The sequence below is a fragment of the Crassostrea angulata genome, chromosome 10 (assembly GCF_025612915.1).
Source record: "Crassostrea angulata isolate pt1a10 chromosome 10, ASM2561291v2, whole genome shotgun sequence".
Classification (NCBI taxonomy): Eukaryota; Metazoa; Mollusca; class Bivalvia; order Ostreida; family Ostreidae; genus Magallana; species Magallana angulata.
In genome coordinates, this window is record NC_069120.1 from 41,025,745 (window position 1) to 41,045,309 (window position 19,565).

At 34.6% G+C, this 19,565-nt stretch overlaps 3 protein-coding genes across 4 annotated transcripts; 2 read left to right on the forward strand and 1 right to left on the reverse strand.

Moving 5' to 3' along the window:
* The first annotated feature begins 1,207 nt into the window (after positions 1 to 1,207).
* LOC128166861 (kelch-like protein 24) lies at positions 1,208 to 5,454 on the forward strand. Its single transcript, XM_052832291.1, has 2 exons — positions 1,208 to 1,336; positions 3,376 to 5,454. The coding sequence occupies exon 2, from the start codon at positions 3,396 to 3,398 to the stop codon at positions 5,127 to 5,129; it is 1,734 nt and encodes a 577-aa protein (XP_052688251.1). The 5' UTR covers positions 1,208 to 1,336; positions 3,376 to 3,395; the 3' UTR covers positions 5,130 to 5,454.
* Positions 5,455 to 6,045: 591 nt separating this feature from the next.
* LOC128166860 (ERI1 exoribonuclease 2-like) lies at positions 6,046 to 10,741 on the reverse strand. The gene is made up of 9 exons (XM_052832290.1): positions 10,588 to 10,741; positions 10,352 to 10,425; positions 10,078 to 10,158; positions 9,452 to 9,579; positions 9,035 to 9,185; positions 8,629 to 8,729; positions 8,298 to 8,379; positions 7,776 to 7,867; positions 6,046 to 7,477 (listed from the first exon to the last, which is right to left on the reverse strand). The coding sequence occupies exons 1-9, from the start codon at positions 10,611 to 10,613 to the stop codon at positions 6,422 to 6,424; spliced, it is 1,791 nt and encodes a 596-aa protein (XP_052688250.1). The 5' UTR covers positions 10,614 to 10,741; the 3' UTR covers positions 6,046 to 6,421.
* On the forward strand, positions 9,740 to 18,448 carry LOC128166858 (RNA exonuclease 5-like). Of its 2 annotated transcripts, none has more exons than XM_052832289.1 (15): positions 9,740 to 9,875; positions 11,012 to 11,110; positions 11,771 to 11,953; positions 12,125 to 12,288; positions 12,717 to 12,843; positions 13,074 to 13,164; positions 13,291 to 13,506; positions 13,642 to 13,727; positions 13,852 to 13,970; positions 14,570 to 14,708; positions 15,532 to 15,632; positions 15,912 to 16,000; positions 16,764 to 16,994; positions 17,670 to 17,863; positions 18,292 to 18,448. In XM_052832289.1, the coding sequence occupies exons 2-15, from the start codon at positions 11,033 to 11,035 to the stop codon at positions 18,433 to 18,435; spliced, it is 1,962 nt and encodes a 653-aa protein (XP_052688249.1). In that variant the 5' UTR covers positions 9,740 to 9,875; positions 11,012 to 11,032; the 3' UTR covers positions 18,436 to 18,448. The 2 variants fall into 2 exon arrangements, with proteins under 2 accessions (XP_052688249.1, XP_052688248.1); XM_052832288.1 differs by lacking the exon at positions 9,740 to 9,875 and adding an exon at positions 10,792 to 10,878.
* Positions 18,449 to 19,565: the final 1,117 nt, after the last annotated feature.

Sequence of the window (19,565 nt, forward strand, 5' to 3'; positions counted from 1 at the left end):
TTAGAGTTATTTCCCTTAGATCGCAAGGCCAAACTTTGCGTAAGAGTTATCAAAAATAATATTTTTTTCCCTTTCAAAAGTCAGCAACAACAAAAACCACCCTATTTTCACTGGTGATAAAAAAATAAAGCTGACATTTAACAAGATTGTCCATAATATTACGACATATATATTCAATTATGATTGAAAAATTTATATTTTAGATATTTTTTGACGATCAGACCAGAGACATAAATATATAACCCTTTTATAATTTACACTTTGGTAATTATTCCGACAATTACACGCAATTGTTTCTATGATAAATCTTACCCAAATATTTTTCACTAAATATTATCATATATTATTGGGTAGCTTTGTCTGAAAAACAAGTGTCTGCGCTCCACATCCCCAGATTATTGATAAAACCTACATTATGCAATAAAATAAAATTAATTAAAGATTTAAAAAAAAACATAGCTGGCATCAACAAATCCATTTATTGCCTATTCATTCTAATCTATTGATATTAAACAATGATACTTTTTCTCGTTTTGATTTTCATTATGAAGTGTAATGATAAAATAATGATTTTATTCTTCAGTAAATCGGGATCAAAACCAGAAGAAAATGGGTTGACACAGATTTCCGTCCAGTTTTTTTCTTATCCAAAGAAAAACATAAGATACATTTAGAACTTCGATTAATTCAAAGTTTTTCGTTGCAGTAGCGTCAAAGAAAAGTTACTCTTGATCTGTTGCTGCCTACATTTATATAGGTGGAAATATCATTTACAAAAAAACATTATAATATCGAACTTCACACAAAAAGCAATTATTAACATAAAAAGATGAAATAACTATTTTAATTTTTAGATTCTTGCATAAAAAAAAATAAATCATTTATTTCATATATGATTTTGATGTCAACTTTGGTCAATTATTTATAACTTTTCCCTGTTTTAAATCGTTTTAAAAAGAACTGGTCAGATAGTAGGTCCTAAGTTTATTTTCTTTTAAAATGCTGAGTGGATATGTAAACTGACCACAAAAACACTTATATTTAAAACTCTCCACACACGAGTCGATACCTCACTATCGATAACCTATCTATAGACAATGTGCACTTGGTAATTATTTGCCGTCCACTACAAAAGCCCGTGGATTATTGGACGTAAGGCGTTACGTCATGTTACGTCACTGAAGGATATAGGATAAAAACGTGTCGGGGCACAGATCGATTTGTCAATGAAAGGCAGGAGAGGGAGAGAGAGAGAGAGAGAGAGAGAGCATATGTTTCTGTGCGGGGTAGCAACAATGAACAGCTGACCAGGAATATTTAAGGCTCTACGAAAAAGGTAAACATGCAGATTTTTGTTTCTTCTTTTTTTGGAAGATTTGTGAATTATGACATGATGTAACATAGATACATGTAAAAGTTGCATATTATTGAATGAATCTGGGACTTTTATTTTTCATGCATCAAAATAAATACAATGTAAAAAAAAAGACTTAAGAAAACGATTTTTCATTATCTTAATATCAGAGTTTTGGTTGAAATTTTACATGCTTGTATACATATGGAATACTAATTTACTGCATCAGTCTATTGTTTCAATGAATGCTAATCAAATCCGTTGTTAATAACATTGAAAAACGCACTGACATATTTGATATACGAGGTCAATGCCACAAGGCATGTGTTACGTGTTCCTGGTTCTTGTTTTAACCAATCCATTTTTCCTTTGAATGGATATACATATCCCCAAGGAATTATATGAGACAGAGTTATAAAATTCCAAAATACTTAATTTGTTGTAAAACAAGCTTAGGTGCCAATTTTATACGAGCCTGAAGCATTTATGATTTATGACATGACACTCGAGGGGTCAAGATTTTAGATTTTTGTGTCATGATTAGATTTAATCACAGTTAATAAATCGTGATTATCAATATTTGATTTTTTTATCATAGAAATGTTAAACTACATAGATATGGTAAACAATCTTTTCTTTGAAAATTAAACATGAATGTATGTCATTCGTGGATCTAAAGGAGAGGAGGTGGGGGGGGGGGGGTCGGAGCACCTTGGAAAGATCCTTTTTTTTTTTAAATTTACTTAGTAAAATTACTGAATAAATTTGACCCCCCTCCCCTCTCTGGCAAACATAAATATCCATCGGACCCCCCCCCCCCCTCCTCCCCAAGAATTTTTTCTGGATCAGCGCACATGTAGGCTGTAGTCGTACCAAAGACATTGCCGTGCATTAATGGTAAAGCCTCACCCTTGCTTGAGCAGGCCAGTTACGGTCAACATGGCATTGTGTGATGAAGATCAACCGTTCTGTTTGCATTACACGTAATCTACTGTATATATTACTGATATCTAGATTATCATAACATCGTTACATACCAGGAACTGCTCTCATTAGCGATCAAATTGTTCTGTCTGCAGTACGTGACGATTACTTTGTATACCACACAAGCGGAAAACGAATGTCATTAAGCATTTTATACATTCATACATTTAAAATGTAAACAGTTTATCTTGAAGAAAAAAACAACATACGTAATGCATGGACCCGTAAAAAATATTTATTACTTTTGGGTGGGGGGGGGGGAGGGGGAGTGTCTTATGATGTCTCACATTCTCTGGGGAAAAAATAATTGAGACCCTGACTTCAATTTACGGGTTATATTAATTGTCGTTACAGGGACAGTTTATTTTAAACTGACATGATAATTAACGCATCAATTGACCATGCAATTTATACCTTTTGTTGCCATCTTGTGAGACTTTTCAGGGAGAAAGGCCCATGTGACTTGTCTTTGCTTGCACGGCTTCTGTGATTTGTCCAAAAAATTAAAAACACAGCTATAAACAAAACAAAAACAAAAAACATGTACATAGGTAGTTGATTTCCTGCGTTTGTTATTGTTGTGTGCTTGTCCTGAAATGTTACTCACACGAGTTCTACACGGGTGGGTATAAAAAAGAAAACAGCAACAGAAGTGCCCCCCCCCCCTTTCCAAAAAAAAAACCCCCAAAAAAACCATATAAAACAAAAACTACGAAAAACAAAACAACCCTACCCCCTAAAAAAAAATCATGTTATGGTTGAACACAGTTCCGTGCCACAGGTTCTATGGGCCTGCGGACCTCCGATTTAACAAACTGGATAAAATTTCATCATTATCCAGAAATATGATATGGTATACATAATCGAATACCAGAACGTAAAAATACAAGAACATGTGGATATGTTCCTGGAATTAACATAGATAATATCAGCATAACAATTGCAGAATCCTATTGGACCATTATCTATGGATTCGTTTACATTTTCTAACAGTACTTTTTTTATCCATATTCTAATCTAGTACATTCTTTTAACAGTGCAGACAAGGAATCGGAAGATGGAAGCCTCTTCGTCTGACATAACAAACTGTCTGATAAATGGACTCCGCCAGATATACAAGTCCCAAAGATTCACTGATGTCATCATAAATGTGGAGAACCATTCTTTCCGGTGTCATCGCGTCATATTGTCGTCTGTATCCACGTACTTCGACGCCATGTTTTCATCAGGAATGAAAGAATCCAACACAATGTCCATTACTCTTCATAATATCGACTCCAAACTGTTTGAGGACGTTCTACAGTATATCTATCTCGACAAAGACATCGTGTCAGCGGAGATTGTTGGAGAACTGCTGCAAATCGCTTACATGCTTCAGATCTCGAGCTTACAGTGCAAGTGCGAAGAATTCATTTTGAAGAACATTGATGCCAGCAACTGTCTGGGAATTTGGAAGATGGGTAAATCGCATAATGTGGACACACTTATTGAAACAAGTTATCCTTTCATTCTTAACATTTTCGATGATGTTTGGGAAACCGACGACTTTTTGAAGCTTGGGAAAGACGATTTGGAATCTCTACTTTGCGACGAATGTTTGAGTGTCTCGGGTGAAGAAGTTGTTTGCAAAGCTCTCCTGAGGTGGATCTCAGCAGACGAAGCTCGCAGGAAATCATCCTTTCCCGAACTTTTCTCTCACATTCGACTTACTTCCGTCTCTCTCGAATTCTTGCTGGACCATCTCGATCAGCATCCAATGGTTGTCGAACATTCTGCTTGCCAAATGGCGGTGAAGAATGCCATCAAGTACCACGCGCTACCTTCAAGACGACAAGAGCTAATTTGGGACGAAAAGCCGTACAGGAGCAATACAGAGCAAGAACAAGTATTGGCAGTCGTAGGAAAACGTCTGGCTAGCGGTGGAACAGTTGTAACAGAGTTTATTGGATATAGTTTTTCAAGCAAGAAGTGGGTCGCCCTTGAGGCAATTGCTGCCGATATAGGAGAAGATTTTGCGGTGTGTTCCTATGGCCACGATATATACATAACTGGTGGAACTGCTAATATGTCCACATGTTTACGGTACTCAGCTAAATTTTCACAATGGCGGGAAAGATCTGGAATGCATTTTGGCAGATACCGACACTCAATGGTCGCAGTGCCAGATTCCTTGTTCGTCTTTGGTGGCTACAACTTTGGGACCTTAAATAGTGTAGAACAATACGACATAGGGTCTGAGTCGTGGAAACAGGTTGGGGAGCTTCAGTTTGGAGTGGACGGAAGTTCTGCTGTGGTTATTGACGATAAAGTTTACATCGTTGGTGGATGTATGAGCTTCACAGAGGAATCCGCGGGGATTCAGTGCTTCGACACCAAGACATACACGTGTTCGCTGATCGCCAACCTCCGCACGCCTCCAAAGTTCACCAGTGCTATCAAGTTTTCGGACTCGGTTCGTATCGTCTGCAACAACGGAGAGGTAATCTCTTTCAGTGCTAGGGAAGGCCACCGTGTGATCCAAAAAATAAAGAATTTCTCCAGGAAGAACTTTGGCTTGTTCATGCATCAGGGGGCGCTGTGTGTTATTGGCGGGAACCAGAACGTGTATTCAGACGACGAGAAACTGTGTTCAGACGTGATAAGGGTTGCTGGAGAGGAGACAGAAGCGCTAAACGCCTTTGAACTCCCGTTTCCAATGGAGATTGTCAGTTGCATGCGCACTGTCGTTGCTAGGAAATACCCTCTCCTAGATTGTCAACAGTTGATCCGGGAGTTCGTGGACATAGACTGATCAGTGCGTGGAAAGGGGGGGGGTCTCTCCCCCCCCCCCCCCAAAGATCGTAGCTCATATGCGCTTCTAACTCATGTGTCAGATATTTGTATACATAAGACAGAATGCGATGGCTGTATGTGATAAAATTAATCAGTTTGGTCTCCTTATTCATATTTATACGTATTTAAGTTTTAATTTATTGAGACAACACATATAATATTTTCTACTAAAATATGTACGTCTATTTATGAACTACTGTGTGTGTCTTGAACCCTTTTATACGTATTTTGTATTTATTTTTAACATGCACTTTTATAATAAATTACAAACGAAAATTTTTTATTTACAAAAAATTGTTGCTTTTTATTTACTGACGCAAACTAATATATCTCAAAACTTCGTAAGTTTTACAGGAAAATGGGGGGGGGGGGGGGGGGGTTAAAGATAAATCAATAATGAGAATATATTTCTCGGATGTCCAACATCACTCAACAAAGGCTGTTTGAAGTAATGAAGATGCAATTTTTCATCTTTCTAACAAGCATTGCCGAGCTCTTCCATATGCATATGCTATACCGTTTCACAGACACCTGACGTTATATATTTTTCTCATAATATATACCCTCTAACAAATAATACACTTTAATACATTATGTTAGGTAGAGTGTATATATGATCTTTTTATTATGAGAAAAATATATGAAATTCGGTGCATGTGTACCATTCTCATAATTGCATGGATGTGTTTTACGTGAAGTAAAGCAATTTCATAAGGAATTAAGCGCTTGAGTTAAACACTCCTTAAGCAGTGGGAATACATGCATCTTATTTGATGGGACATGGTCAAAGTATTGAATCAAAGTGATGAAATAGTAATTCCTAAAGTATCTTTGTTTATCATTTTCCCTTTAATAAAAGCTGTACAGAATACACATTTAAAAATTGTGAAATTTTATTGAGAAATACTGTTCAATGTTGATCAACATAAATTCAAATACATGAAGTACAATTCAAAATCAATAAAAGTCATTAAAATGATTTAAATTAAAAAAATGTCATGTCTTTTATAGGCAACCTTTATAGTCCTGGTTAGGGAAGGCTCACTGAACAATGTACCTGTATACAGCCTCAGTTTGCAGATAATAACTCCTTGTTCAGTTTATTTTTTCAATTAATTACCGGTACTAAAGTTACAAACACATTTATCCTGCTAAAATAATGTCAGGTATAGTATACAGTATGTTCATTTTGAAAATATGTCAAACAATCTTCACACGTGTGCTTTTTAGTACTGCCACTACTGGCAAATATCAACGTATGCAGCTTCTGTTTGCAGAGGGTCTAACACCAAGACTGCGTTTTTGAGGAGCAGAGCTGTTACATCCACCTCCCTGCTGAAACACAGGGGTGAAAGGTTTGGAGAGGCTAGACAAGTTGTACTTGGAAACAAAACTTTGATGTCGGCCTGAGGAGCCACTGTTTTGAATGGAAGATTCCCACTTGAAGAAACCACACCCATTTCTGTCTATTGATTTCACGCCTGAGCAAGAGAAGAAAAATCGTCCAAGATTTGGCCCAGGAGATTGGACCATTCTTCTCTTGGATCGACGACCACATTTACACATAGGTGGTGTTGCTTTCATTGATGTTGAGGTATTAATGTCTGGAGTTTTCAGAATTGAATTGGTGGAGTTCATGAAAGAATTGCTAATATTCATTGGCGACTTCTTACAAAAAGAAGTCTGAATACAGGTATTTGGACTGGGTACTTTAAATCTTACACCAAGCTCGATATCAGGATTTTTAAATTTATCACAAGAGTTGACATCTCCAGTTTTATTTTGATTCGGCCTTTTGTCACAATTTTGTCTTGTTTCTGTTGCATTTCTGTCTCTGTTGGTTAAACCACCGTTTCCAATACATGTTTCTAAGCCTGATTTTGCTTGCAAACTATTACTATCCACATAAATTTGTTTAGCTGAGAATCCCTTAGATACAATATGTTTCCTCGGAGTTGACACATTTGTTGCAGAATTTACAGTTCGTACCTCCTTGCTATGTTTCATTAACCTGGGAGATCGCCTAACAGCAGAGCGGCCTGCATTATTCTGTGTCTTCTTCGAATCTCTGGGAGATTTTCTGACAGGGGAGACAACTTTATTTTGCATCTTACTCAAATTCCGTGGTGACCTTCTCAGAATTGGTTTTATACAGCTGTCACTGTTTTTATCTGGGGTGGCCATAATGATGTCATCATCTCTCTCCTCATTGGTCAATTTTCTTCGTTTTGATGATGGTGTCTTTGTGGGACTTCTTGTTTCTTTGGTGACCAGTGCATTAGATGTCAGGTGACTTTGAGATTTCCTCTGAATTAAACAACAAACCACTTTTAAAACACAATTTATTAATTCTTACACATCGACATATATTTATTTACAACAACTGTAATTAACTTTTACATATTAATCAATTAAAATAATTTCAAATGAAAATCAGTTTGCAGCTTCCGAGTTTCAATTAACAGAACATTGTTCTTTACTTATCACTTTGCTGCTCACTCCTGTATTAAAAATTCTACAGTTTTACAGAACACTTCACACTGAAGTGTCACACAGAAATGCTGTTTAGGGTTTAGATCTTGAGTTGGATGATACTGGTCTTTACCTCTTTATTGAGTGACTTGGTGATCTTCATGACACATCCATCACACATCATCCGGTAGGCCAAGGTAGCAGTGTTCCTTGCATCAACAATACCTGCAACAAATAAACAGAGCTCAAAAATTCAAGTTACAGAGGGCTAAATTCATGCCTGATTTGTTTTTTGTTTTTTTTTAAATAAAGAATTATTCTCTTCTTTCTGTAAAACTACCAAAATATGACACCATTGGAGATCTACAAAATTGTCAAATGTAGATTACTATCATCCGAGCTTACTTTTGCTTTATAAGAAGTTTATGTACCGGTATAAAGTACTCTTTGCATTAAATCTGTGATTTTAGTTGTAAATTGATGTACATATAAACACCTTTAAAATTTTGGAATTCTTCTTAAAATCTGACAATTTTACAGAATTTTTGCCAATTGTTTCAATACTTTTGAAGTTTTTGGTAATGTATGATTTTTATATTGCAAGAGTTTGTACCAGTTTTCACATGATATGAGTTCTGACTATTTAAAAGTGTACCTGAGTGCTCTCTACCCTCAAACTCAATCCCAAGGTCTTGCAAAGCTCCATTCAAACCATTTGGTTTTCTGTCATAGAATTTCTGAAAAGCAACAGGAAATTAGATATTAACTGCATTAACACTCAAGTGTGAAATGTTTCAACAAAAGACATTAATCAGAGCAGACAATTATAAAAATATATCATATTAGACCAAAAATTTGTTCAGAATCTTAGGCATACTGCCACAGCTCAAACACTTTGAAAAATGCATGTATATTTGCCATCTGTAAAAAAAGGAAGAACTCAATCTTTTTTTTAACAAATAAAAGAACAGTTTATTTATTCTTACCCTGTATGTTGCTCTTAAGTCAATCCAGTTATTTAACTGTGAAGGTTTTAACAATTGTTTCCTCTTGCACTCATTGAGAAGACAAGTTCCAAGATCCCAATCTATAAACATTATCATAAAATAAGAGCCAAATTTTTTTTAATTTGTTTCGAAAAATCTATTAATACATGTATTTACCGGTTATATCAATCAACGATTTAATATTTGAACCATTGTATGGTTTGGAAAGTATTTTTTAAATGGCAACACTGACAATGTATTCAATATTTGATGTTTATATATATACTAATGAAATGGATATGACTGTTGATATTTAAAAAATTTATTTTTTTACCACACCAGAAAATTGAATGCTCTTCATTACACTGACTATATTTTACTTTTCATTATTACATTAGATGCATACCTGACCAAGTAACAAATGTGGTATACGAAGCTTCAGTGGAATCTTCTGATGGGGGATCAAACACAAGACCTTTCTCCCTCTGTAATTTGTCCAACCAGTGAGAGAACTTTCTCAAACACAGACGGAGTGGGATGCCATTGTCAACTTGTTCCTGACAAACAATGAAATAAATAAAGGGCTCAGTCAAACCAAACGTAATGTATGAAGATACATTTGACAGCCTTCTTTGAAATGTATACATATATCTGCAGTGTATTCAACAAGATACCTGGTAATAAAAATCATTTCCTTTAGAAGCCATGGAAGAAACAATAAAGAGAAAAGATTTTACTCAATAATTTATCAAAAACTTATCAAATGCCAAATAAAAATCCATACATTGAATATGAGTATTTACTTTTGGTGACCTAATTTTACCTGTGTTATTCCTGTCAGCTGTTTACAAAAATCGCTCAACATTGGCTGTTCTTCGGGCATTACATAGTAGTGGAACTCGCTCTCAACTACTCCAGTCGAAGTATTCAGCAGTACTGCCGGAAACTCAACTATAACATTAAAGATATTAAGGCTGATTGATGCCATATAGATGGAACAAAAAATGATATACAGTCAAACTTGGTTATCTCAAATTAGATGGGACTGTTTAAAACCTTTGAGATACTGTAGACGTGGAAAACGTTACGGTGTTTTTAATTTTACTATGTTCATGATCAGACAATTTTCCATGAACATTTAGCCACCGTGAATATTCAGCTAAGCATTCACCATTTCCGTGTAGGCCACCATTACAGATGCATGTGCGCTTGAGCACAAAGTATTCAGAGTATTCAAGATATCAAAGGTAAAATACTTTAAAAAATAAGTGGTTGGGACTTACAAATCACTTCAACACATCTATTGTATTTGAGATATCAGTGTTTAAGATATCGAAGTTCAACTGTATACTGTTTCGTAATGAGTTTAAATCGCAATATTAGGACATACTACATGTATTATAAAAAGTGAAAGTCACAGGGTGTCAGAACACTTCAGCAATCTCTTACTGATTTCTTGTGTCTGAAACTTCTTTTGTTCCCAGCATGTTGATTCATAGTCTAGGATTATCAAATATGAAAACTGCTGGCCTACAAAGACAAGAGTATATAAACATAACAATTTCCCCCCAAATTCATGTTTATTTTTGAAAGTCAAGGTATTAACCAAATAATTTAATTAATCCTGGTATACATGTATAAAAGAAAACATTCAACTGATGATTGAACATGTTTACAAAACATTGGCCGTGATTATAACAATAACAAAGAGGATATTTCTTACAATTTGACCTAGGTCTCTTTTTAGAGAAACGATCATTGCCGACATTTCTCCTTTGTCTTAACAGCCCAAGCTCTCTGTACAAAAAAATATTGAGATAATTGTGTATTCAAAATAACAGAGACATAAATTAACAACATGTTATTTAATTATGTCTCTGATAATAACAACAATACTTTTATTGTTCACGTTTATTATCATGACTATGGCTATGACGAACTTGAAATGTATAAGCTCACCTGGCTAGTTCTTTTGTTGTTTTCATATCCTTGCAATTTATCTGTTTCTTTCCATCCTCACTACTCAGACCATTTCAGTTTTTGAAGTTTGGCGCTGGGGGGTCGGGGTAAAACGTGTAACGTTAACCAAATTCAAAGTGTCAATTTTTTTAACGTAAATGTTCGCATATAAATAGATATTTATTCCAATTATTAGAATCTAATTAATTGAATGCATAAAATTATTCAACTGGAAGTAACACGCAAAATCATGCATGTATATAAAAATAATTATCTTCCGGAAATATGACGGTTTGTATTTTACTTTTTACTATTCTCAATCAGAAAAATGTTTTTTGCAATGAATTTTAACCGATTTAAGGAAATAAATATTGTGACATTGATTATTTTTTCTCACATGTGAAAATTTTCACCGTGCTTTCAGATTGAGAACGTTTTGAAGACTATGACGACGAAAAGAGACTTTAGAGTTGAATCAAAGAAGAGGAAGGCAGCTGCATTCTTACAGCTTGTCAAAAAAGAAGTGAGTTTTGATAACTTATTAACAACCAGAGTTTTTGACGGATTGATCTTTCATCCCTCAGTTATTGATAAAACACATTTACGACATCTTTCAAAAAGGATTAATCAATTCCAAATAACACTAATGTTTCACTTTAAGACCTTATATTGCACGATAGCAAGGTAATTGTTGACATTCAAAACAATGTTCTAAAATGATGTCTGAAATTTGTCAATTTGTATTTTGTCAATGTACATATCTGTTTGGCCCATTGGAACTCAATAAACAAATTTACACAGTACATGACAGGCAAGTAAAATATAATTTCAATATTCAAATTTATAAATTATATACAATTTATTCACAGAACATGTTGCTGTCTTTACAATAGTCTCATGAAGGTAAAATTATAATCATTTTTTCAAAACGGTAAAGGTACAAACAATATTTAATTTTTTTATTCTTATTTCTCTGATGCTCATAGTTGGCATCCCTAGAAGCTGCCAATGGGAAATTTCATCATCGCATCAGGGACCTCTGTGGTTCCCCAGAAGTTCTACCCTTACCTGCTAAATCCTGAAGATCTGCATGTGTTTAATGTCAATGAAAAATTCACTGTAGCGTTAATTCTACAGTATTGTCTGATTTAACCAATTTGTAAATTATCCATGTGCATTATAGGATGAAGAGACACCACCAGATAAAAAGAATAAAACTGAGGAATCTAAGACTAATGTTGAAAATGGCATTGAAACATCTTCTGGAAGCAGCAAAAATGAAAAACCTAAAAACTTTCAACAAATGGCAGAGGATGAACTACTGAAACTCAGACAAGCTTTAAGGGAAAGACAAAAAGCATCAATGGTATAGAAAAATCGTAAACAAATATTTTTTTCTATTTTTATCATTAAAGAAATGTAGATTGTACAACTAATGTGATGAGAGAAAAAAAATCCACATTTTTCAATCAGCATTACAGAAGGGTCTTATTAAAGGAAGTATATGTTTACTACATGTAGTTTTATTTCATTCCAGGAAAAGCCAAAAGTTTTCTTGACTCTTGAGGAACTGGCAAAAGAAAACACACCAAACTTTGGAACTGATCTTAAGGATGAAGACATTCCTCCACTCTTTGTCAGTGATGTACAGAGTCTTATTCTGTTTGCAGTTCAGGGGTCTGCTTGTAAAATCAAACCAAGGTACAACTGCTTACTTCTTTTTCTGGAAAGGGGCTTTACTCTAAATTGAAGTGTAACTTTGGCCAGTCATATCAGAGTCATGCTGAAACTTTGAGTATTTATTTTATTTGGTCATAGATGTCCTAATATTCAAAATGTTTATCTTTTGAATGTTAATGTGAGAAAAAAAGTTTCAAGTTGAAATGTATGTGAATAAAAGCATACTGTGCAAATCATCTTTGTATTATCAATGTCTTGTTTTCATTACCATATATATGGAATAGAGTCATAAAAATGCATAAAATACCCCGGTAATCAAAATTTATCGTTGATTAGGGCAGTGCTAGTAAATTTTGCTTTGGTCTTTTGTTTGTCTTACTCATTATGTAGAGGAATAGCTCTTATACATATTCTACATGAAGCATGCAGTAAGAGTTTATGTTTGACAGATGGTGCAAGTTACTCCGCTGTACAAAAGTTGCCAGCATTGTTGTCATGGTGATGAACGGGGTTAGTAATACAGAACTGGAGAAGTACCCTGACTCATTTTCCACACTCAGAAGCGAATTTCAAACAGTAAGTATATTACATGCTCAAAAATTGTAGATCTTAAACCTGATAGCTTGTTAAAATAATTATACGTGTATTTTATCAGTACATGTTGATGATTCCAGCATAATTTATGGATGAATTGATATAAATGTAACTAAATGTATTTGTTTACTCTGTTTCAGTTAGTTAAAATATTCATGCATATATGAAGATATTTATATACCATTTTGCTTATTTTTCTGTAAATATTTAAGCATATAGATATTGTGAACCCATCTCAGTATGCCAAAACTGTGCCAACAGAATTATTCTGCATCCTCCCTCCACAACAGCAAAGGATTCTGGGTAGGCTATCTTAAATACGGACACATCTCCGATGTATTGTAAACTTTGATGATTTCTTATTTTTGACTTTTGTTTCCGATAGACCAGTAGATACTTAATTCAAATAAAATTCAAATTGCATGAAAGCAAAAAGTTCAGTGGAAAAGAAAAAACCTGAGACAAAAAATGAAGAGGAGCCTGAGGCTAGCAAATCAGATGAGCCCCCAGAGGAAAGTGTTGTTGAGGAGAACCCCCTCCATCCGACTTTTCATCAAGATGATGCTTTTTCCAGAACTTCTTTGTTACTGAGCACAGCTCAACTAATGCAGGAAAAGTATCCTCTACCTGTACAGTATAGCAATGGTATATCACGAATTTTGAAAACCTCTGTAATTATCATATACATGTAATGAAGTTGTGAGTTGTTAATTATAGCAGTTACTGGTAATGTGGTAATAGTATGGTAAGAATTATGATTTTTATCTTCTCCTTTTACAGTAAGAACTCTGAATTTTAAGTTCACTAAAGAAGATTATGCTCCTGTGGATGACAAAAGTCCAATGTTTGCGTTAGATTGTGAAATGGTGTGTATCATATTCATAATTGTTTCATTTGCCAATGTACATGTATATTAATGTAAAAAAAAAATCATATTGAAACAAATTCTGAAACAATTTTAACAGTGAGATTTGTTTTTTTCTTTTACAGTGTCTGACAGTCAGCAGACAGCTTGAGCTGACACGCGTGTCTGTTGTCAATGAGAAACTTGAGACGATATATGACACATTTGTCAAACCATTCAACAGAATCATCAACTATCTCACAGAGTACGTCCTACTTTTACCCAGTACGATAACCCCCCCCCCCTTTCCTACATTTGTCAGGGTCTGACAGGTATCAACAAGACACCATCTTCTAAGGATATCTACATTTGAATACAATCTTAATATACCCCAACCAATCTCAGACATGCTTTTATCTGTTTTATGAGAGGTGTAACTCTTCAATACAGGAAGATATGTAGAAAACAAGCATATACATTTGATTAATTTTTCTTTCTCCTTTTGAAAAGTGTCAATAAAATTTTTAAAACAATAAAAGTTTTTCCCTGATTGGTCAGAAGTGTAGGTTCTTTGAAGATAACCTATCTTTTGATACCTGTCACTGTCAGATCCTGATAAGTGTAAGGAGAAGGGGGTGGTTTTAATCAGACTGACTTTTACCCAAACTTCTTATTTGATCAGATAAAATGAATTTACTTGTGTTGAAAAAATCAAGTTTTTACACATGCATTTGTTTGCTCAAAATCAGTTTTATGACCGAACAAGAAAGGTACCGGTACTGGCAGTCATCTGAGACCAGTATACATAAAATATAAATACAAGTATCTGTTCACAGCACTGACACAAAAATTGAAACATTTTAGGTTTAGCGGTATTACGAAGGCCATCATGGATCCAGTGACAACGCGCCTGCCAGACGTACAGAAAAAGATTCAGGAGCTGTTGCCGGCCAATGCCATTCTGTGTGGACAGTCCCTGGGGGGAGATCTAAGGGCAATTAAGGTGCACACAAATACTATTACATGTATTATTATTCATTTCAGATATAGATACGGCAAAATACCTAGAATCTGATTAAAATCAGAAGCCTCGTGGTGATATATCAATAATCAGGAGCATCAAGGATCTGCTTTTAAATCAAATTGGATTTATAATTTTGTTAAACTAAAACATGTAAAATTAACTAATTATCTTCTGTACATTCGTGATAAATGGAGAATGACAAGTCATGATATAGTTTACCACATCCACATACCTGTTAACCTTTCAAAGCTACTGCTGTGGAATCATTAAATTTCGTGGTGGCTCAATTTTCGTGGAATTCATGGGCACCTCTCAACCACGATTTAACATCCTCTACGAATTATTAAATTAGAGTTATAAAGTCATATTTCCTTTATAGATATATAAGAATACACGAAATAACGTCCCCACGAACATGTAAAATTTAAGCAATTGGCCCCCACAAAATTTAATGATTCCACAGTATGTGGGAGAATCTTCCCCTTACCAACTTGGTTAAGGGGGAGATTTTGTGTAAACGACGTTTTTTTTTCACCTGATCCATTAACATTTTTATTCCTTGATTACACTGAATCCTTGCATAGAAGCAAATTAAAAAAAAACCCCAAGTTTTCAGATTGCATAGGATGTGAAGATTTGTGAATCATACAAATTTTAGTGGATGGATTGCATAGGTGTTGATTTAGGCAGGTTTCTCTTGATCTATATAATTAAGTGGAATACTGTGCGCTGTTTTAAAAACTCATAGAAAGAGATGTCTAGACAATACCACTATGTCTAAGATTCAGCTTGGCTTTGACAGATGTACCACCCCTATGTGATTGACACCAGCTGTATATACAACTTGTCGGGACGGACTTCAATGAAGACTGGTCTGAAAAAACTGACAGAGATGTTTGTCAAGTAAGTACTACATTCTTCTCCATGATTCATACTGATTTTATTTTTAAAAGTTCTCTAAGTCGTAAAATGTTAAAATTTGGTTTCCTCAGCACTGACCATTTGGTCAAAATGAAAATGTACTTAATCTTAGAAAATCTTTTTTATATTTTGGCCTGAAGCTTCAATGCCACAAACTTGTTGTACATTTACTATTGACTCGCTAAATTATGATTAAATGTATATTATATGAGGCATTTGGTATCCTGTAAGCTCAGTTTCTGTGGTTTTATCTGTTGACAGGGAGACAATCCAGGCAGGAACTGGGGGTCACGACTCTGTGGAGGACGCTACAGCCACCATGAAGCTGGTTCAGCACAAGCTCAAGCACCGTATGTGGCAATCATATACAAACCATAAATATACAACAAATCACAAACATGTACCAAGTATTGCACTACCTGTATATAAAACAACACAAGCTCAAGCACCATATGTAAAATCTGTATACAAACCATAGATATGTGTAGCAGCTGTGTATAAAATGTAAACATTTACCCAGTATGGCACTTCCTGTATACATGTATAAAACAACACAAGCTCAAGCACCGTATGTAAAATCTGTATTCAAAGCATAAATATGTATCAGCTATGTACAAACCATAAACATGTATCAAGTACATGTACTACACTACCTATATATACATGTACATGTAAAACAACACAAACTCAAGCACCATATGTAGCAGCTGTGTACACACTGTAAACATATACTGGTTATCTTATAAAGGCTGAAGCTTCAGATTGATCAGTATGAATACAAAGCATAAAAAAATGTACTGACTCTCTTACGAAACAAAACTTACTTAGGCCACTGTAGGTGTGCATGTATATTGAGGTGTCAGATTGAGCAGGCAGAACATGTTATAGAGTTGAAGATAAATAAAGATTTTAATTGATATGTTTCATAGGTACATCTCTTATGAGGTAGTTTAAATTTAAATATTTCATTTTCATACAAATTACATGTATTAATCCTACAAGAATTAATTACATGGTAATGATATCTCACCATGGTTTAAAAAAGCTATTTTCAATAAAAGTTAAGTCTTTTATTACCTGATAAATATTTATTGTGTATTTACTTTGCCACAGATCTAAACTATGGAGATGTCAGAATGGGATGGACAGTGGGGGAAACAAAGCCTGAAGAAAATCCAGAAGAAAAGGTGTCTGAGTTTAAACTTATCAAAATGGAGGAGACAGAGGAGAATGTTGACCCTGACTCCCAAAAATCTCACATAACTGCCAGGCAGAACGCTTTCTTCAAAATGGGAAAATATTTCTACAGCATGTTCGAGGTTCTACAGAAATACAGAAAAACAGGTAAGCAGCAATGGTGTAATAAAAAAACCTTTTAGCTTTAACGCAAACTAAAAATTAAATTACCATACATCAAGGGACTAAAAACAAACTTAAAGTGTAAAAATACTCTTACATTTTTGTTTCTTTAAAAAAAAAAATTGATATCAAAGCTTTGCATAAAAATTGATGACAGAAAATAAAGTTGAAATACTACCGTGTAGTTTGAATTTGGAGGGAAAATAAATATGGATATAGGTGGATTGTGGAAAATTGCTTTCAAGATTGATTTTAAATGGGGAAAACAGTAACTGGTAATTTAATTAACATCAGAAGAGAAAGAAAACAATGACCACTTACAACTTTGTGAACATGCTCACAGTATTTTAGATTTTATTTATCTCATTTTAGTTACTTTGTATATTTACCAGGTACTAGTCTGTATTTAGTTAAATATTGTTAACTTTCATTAATGTATGCCTAGATGTTGATTGTCAATAAACAATCGAATATATTTATCCCAGGATAATAATATATACCTATTAATTGCATTAATACATGTCCTGGGTATTTGTAATATTGATCATTAGATTGGATAGTGACATGTCTTGAGAAATACTTTTAGATGTTCAACAAACTATTTTTATTTAAATCAGTAGTATGACCAGTAATAGTATGGTGTTTGTTATGAATTTGTAGCTGCCATGGTAACGGACCAAGCAACAATAAATCAGTTTGGAATGGACAATGGAGTCGTCGCCATAGAATCAGATTCAGACAAAAAAACCAAGTCACTTGTGAAATCTCATGTGCAATTTCATGACTTTGTATACTGCAGTTTTGATAACTATCTTCCCCACATAAATGGAGAAACAACACAGGAGAAAGCCAAAGTAAGACCTTATTTGTAGCAACAGTTTTTGAAGTGCATGCACGGATCTAGAGGGGGGTCGGGGGTCCAGACCACCACTGGTAATTTCATATTTATTAAATTCACATAGTTAAACTAATGAAAACATGCCCTTGATCCCCTGGAAAACACAATTATCCCTTGGACCCCCTCCCCCCCCCCCACCTCCCTCCTGGAAAAAAATTCTGGATCTGTAAATTAAGTGTACCAGTCCTGAAATAAATTTAAGTACTATTGCTTTCTTTTACAATTAAAAAATTGTTGAAAATACTCAAATTTACAATGCAAATGTTATTACATGTATCATATACATGTACCAGTAATTCTGTCAAAACAATAGGAATATATAATGGTGATTTTAAATCCGTGCACTTTTTGAAGTAACATTTTGATTATGATTTTCCTTCACAGCATTGTTTAGAAAAAATGGACAAACGAGTGGGGAAGATTCTGAAGAATGTGAAACAGAACTCACTAGTGATTGTGATAGTTCCTGGAAGAACGGACCCAGAATGGGAAAATGCTGGAACAGTGTTTGTCAAAATTAAAGAATAAAATTGTTTGTTATTATAAACTATGTTCTTTTTCATGAGAGGAATTTCATGTAACTGTAATAAGTCAACTAAAAATTGAATTGCTAAAGCAATTAGAGGTACTGTGAGCAAGCTCACAAATGATACCCCTGCTAAGAAAAAAATCAAAACTCAATTATTTTTCTATTATAGAAAATAATGGATGCTATCTGTGTCCATGTTGTATCGATGACAACTGCTACATTTTTTTTTATGAAATTCCATTTTATTTCAACTTAATTGTTAATGCTTGTATCCTTATGATAACAAACATGACTAGAATCAAATGATATTCCATAAGTCAAGCAGCCATTAAATGTTTTGAATTTTTACAAAGCCCGCTTTTCAAAACAAATATCTACACAATTTTTCTTTTAAAAAAAAAAGATAACATACATTGGGGCGGGCCATTTTCAGAGGGGCAAGTGGGGATGATTATCTAACAATTAATTTTATGTGGCCTGACACAAGCAAGCTTTGTGTCAAATTTTACCTTTTAATCATTTCCAATAATACAAGCATGACACAGACAGGAATTTAGCATTTTTATACAATGACCTTGAACTAGCCCAAATGACCTTGGGTCAAGTTCATGACACCTTCAGATCATAAGCAATCTTTGTGTGAAGTAAGAATTTCTAATGTTTCTACATAAAATGATACAAAGCGGACACAAATTTTGCACTTTTCCTCTCGGTGACCTTGACTATGACCATGACCTTGGGTCAAGGTCATGATACACCCCAAGATCATAAGCAATATTTATGTGAAGTAAGAACGTATGTTTTTTCAAAAGAAAGATATGGACTGGACACAAATTTTGCACAGACAGACGGACATCCTATATACCTCCCCCCCCCCCCCCCCCCCCCCCCCCCCCCAATTTTGTTTGCAGGGGGTATAAAAATATTCGTTGAAGATTTAATTTTTGTCGATCTCATTTATTTATTATGAGAGCCATGCTCTGCGGCACCCTATCGTGTCAGATCAGTCCATCTTTCCATTCGAAATTGTTTGTCCAAAGCATATCTTCTCTCTCCTTGGCCCAATCTGGCTCACACTTTACCCACAGAGTGCCTTTGGATAAAGAGTGTGCAGTGACCTTGAACCATG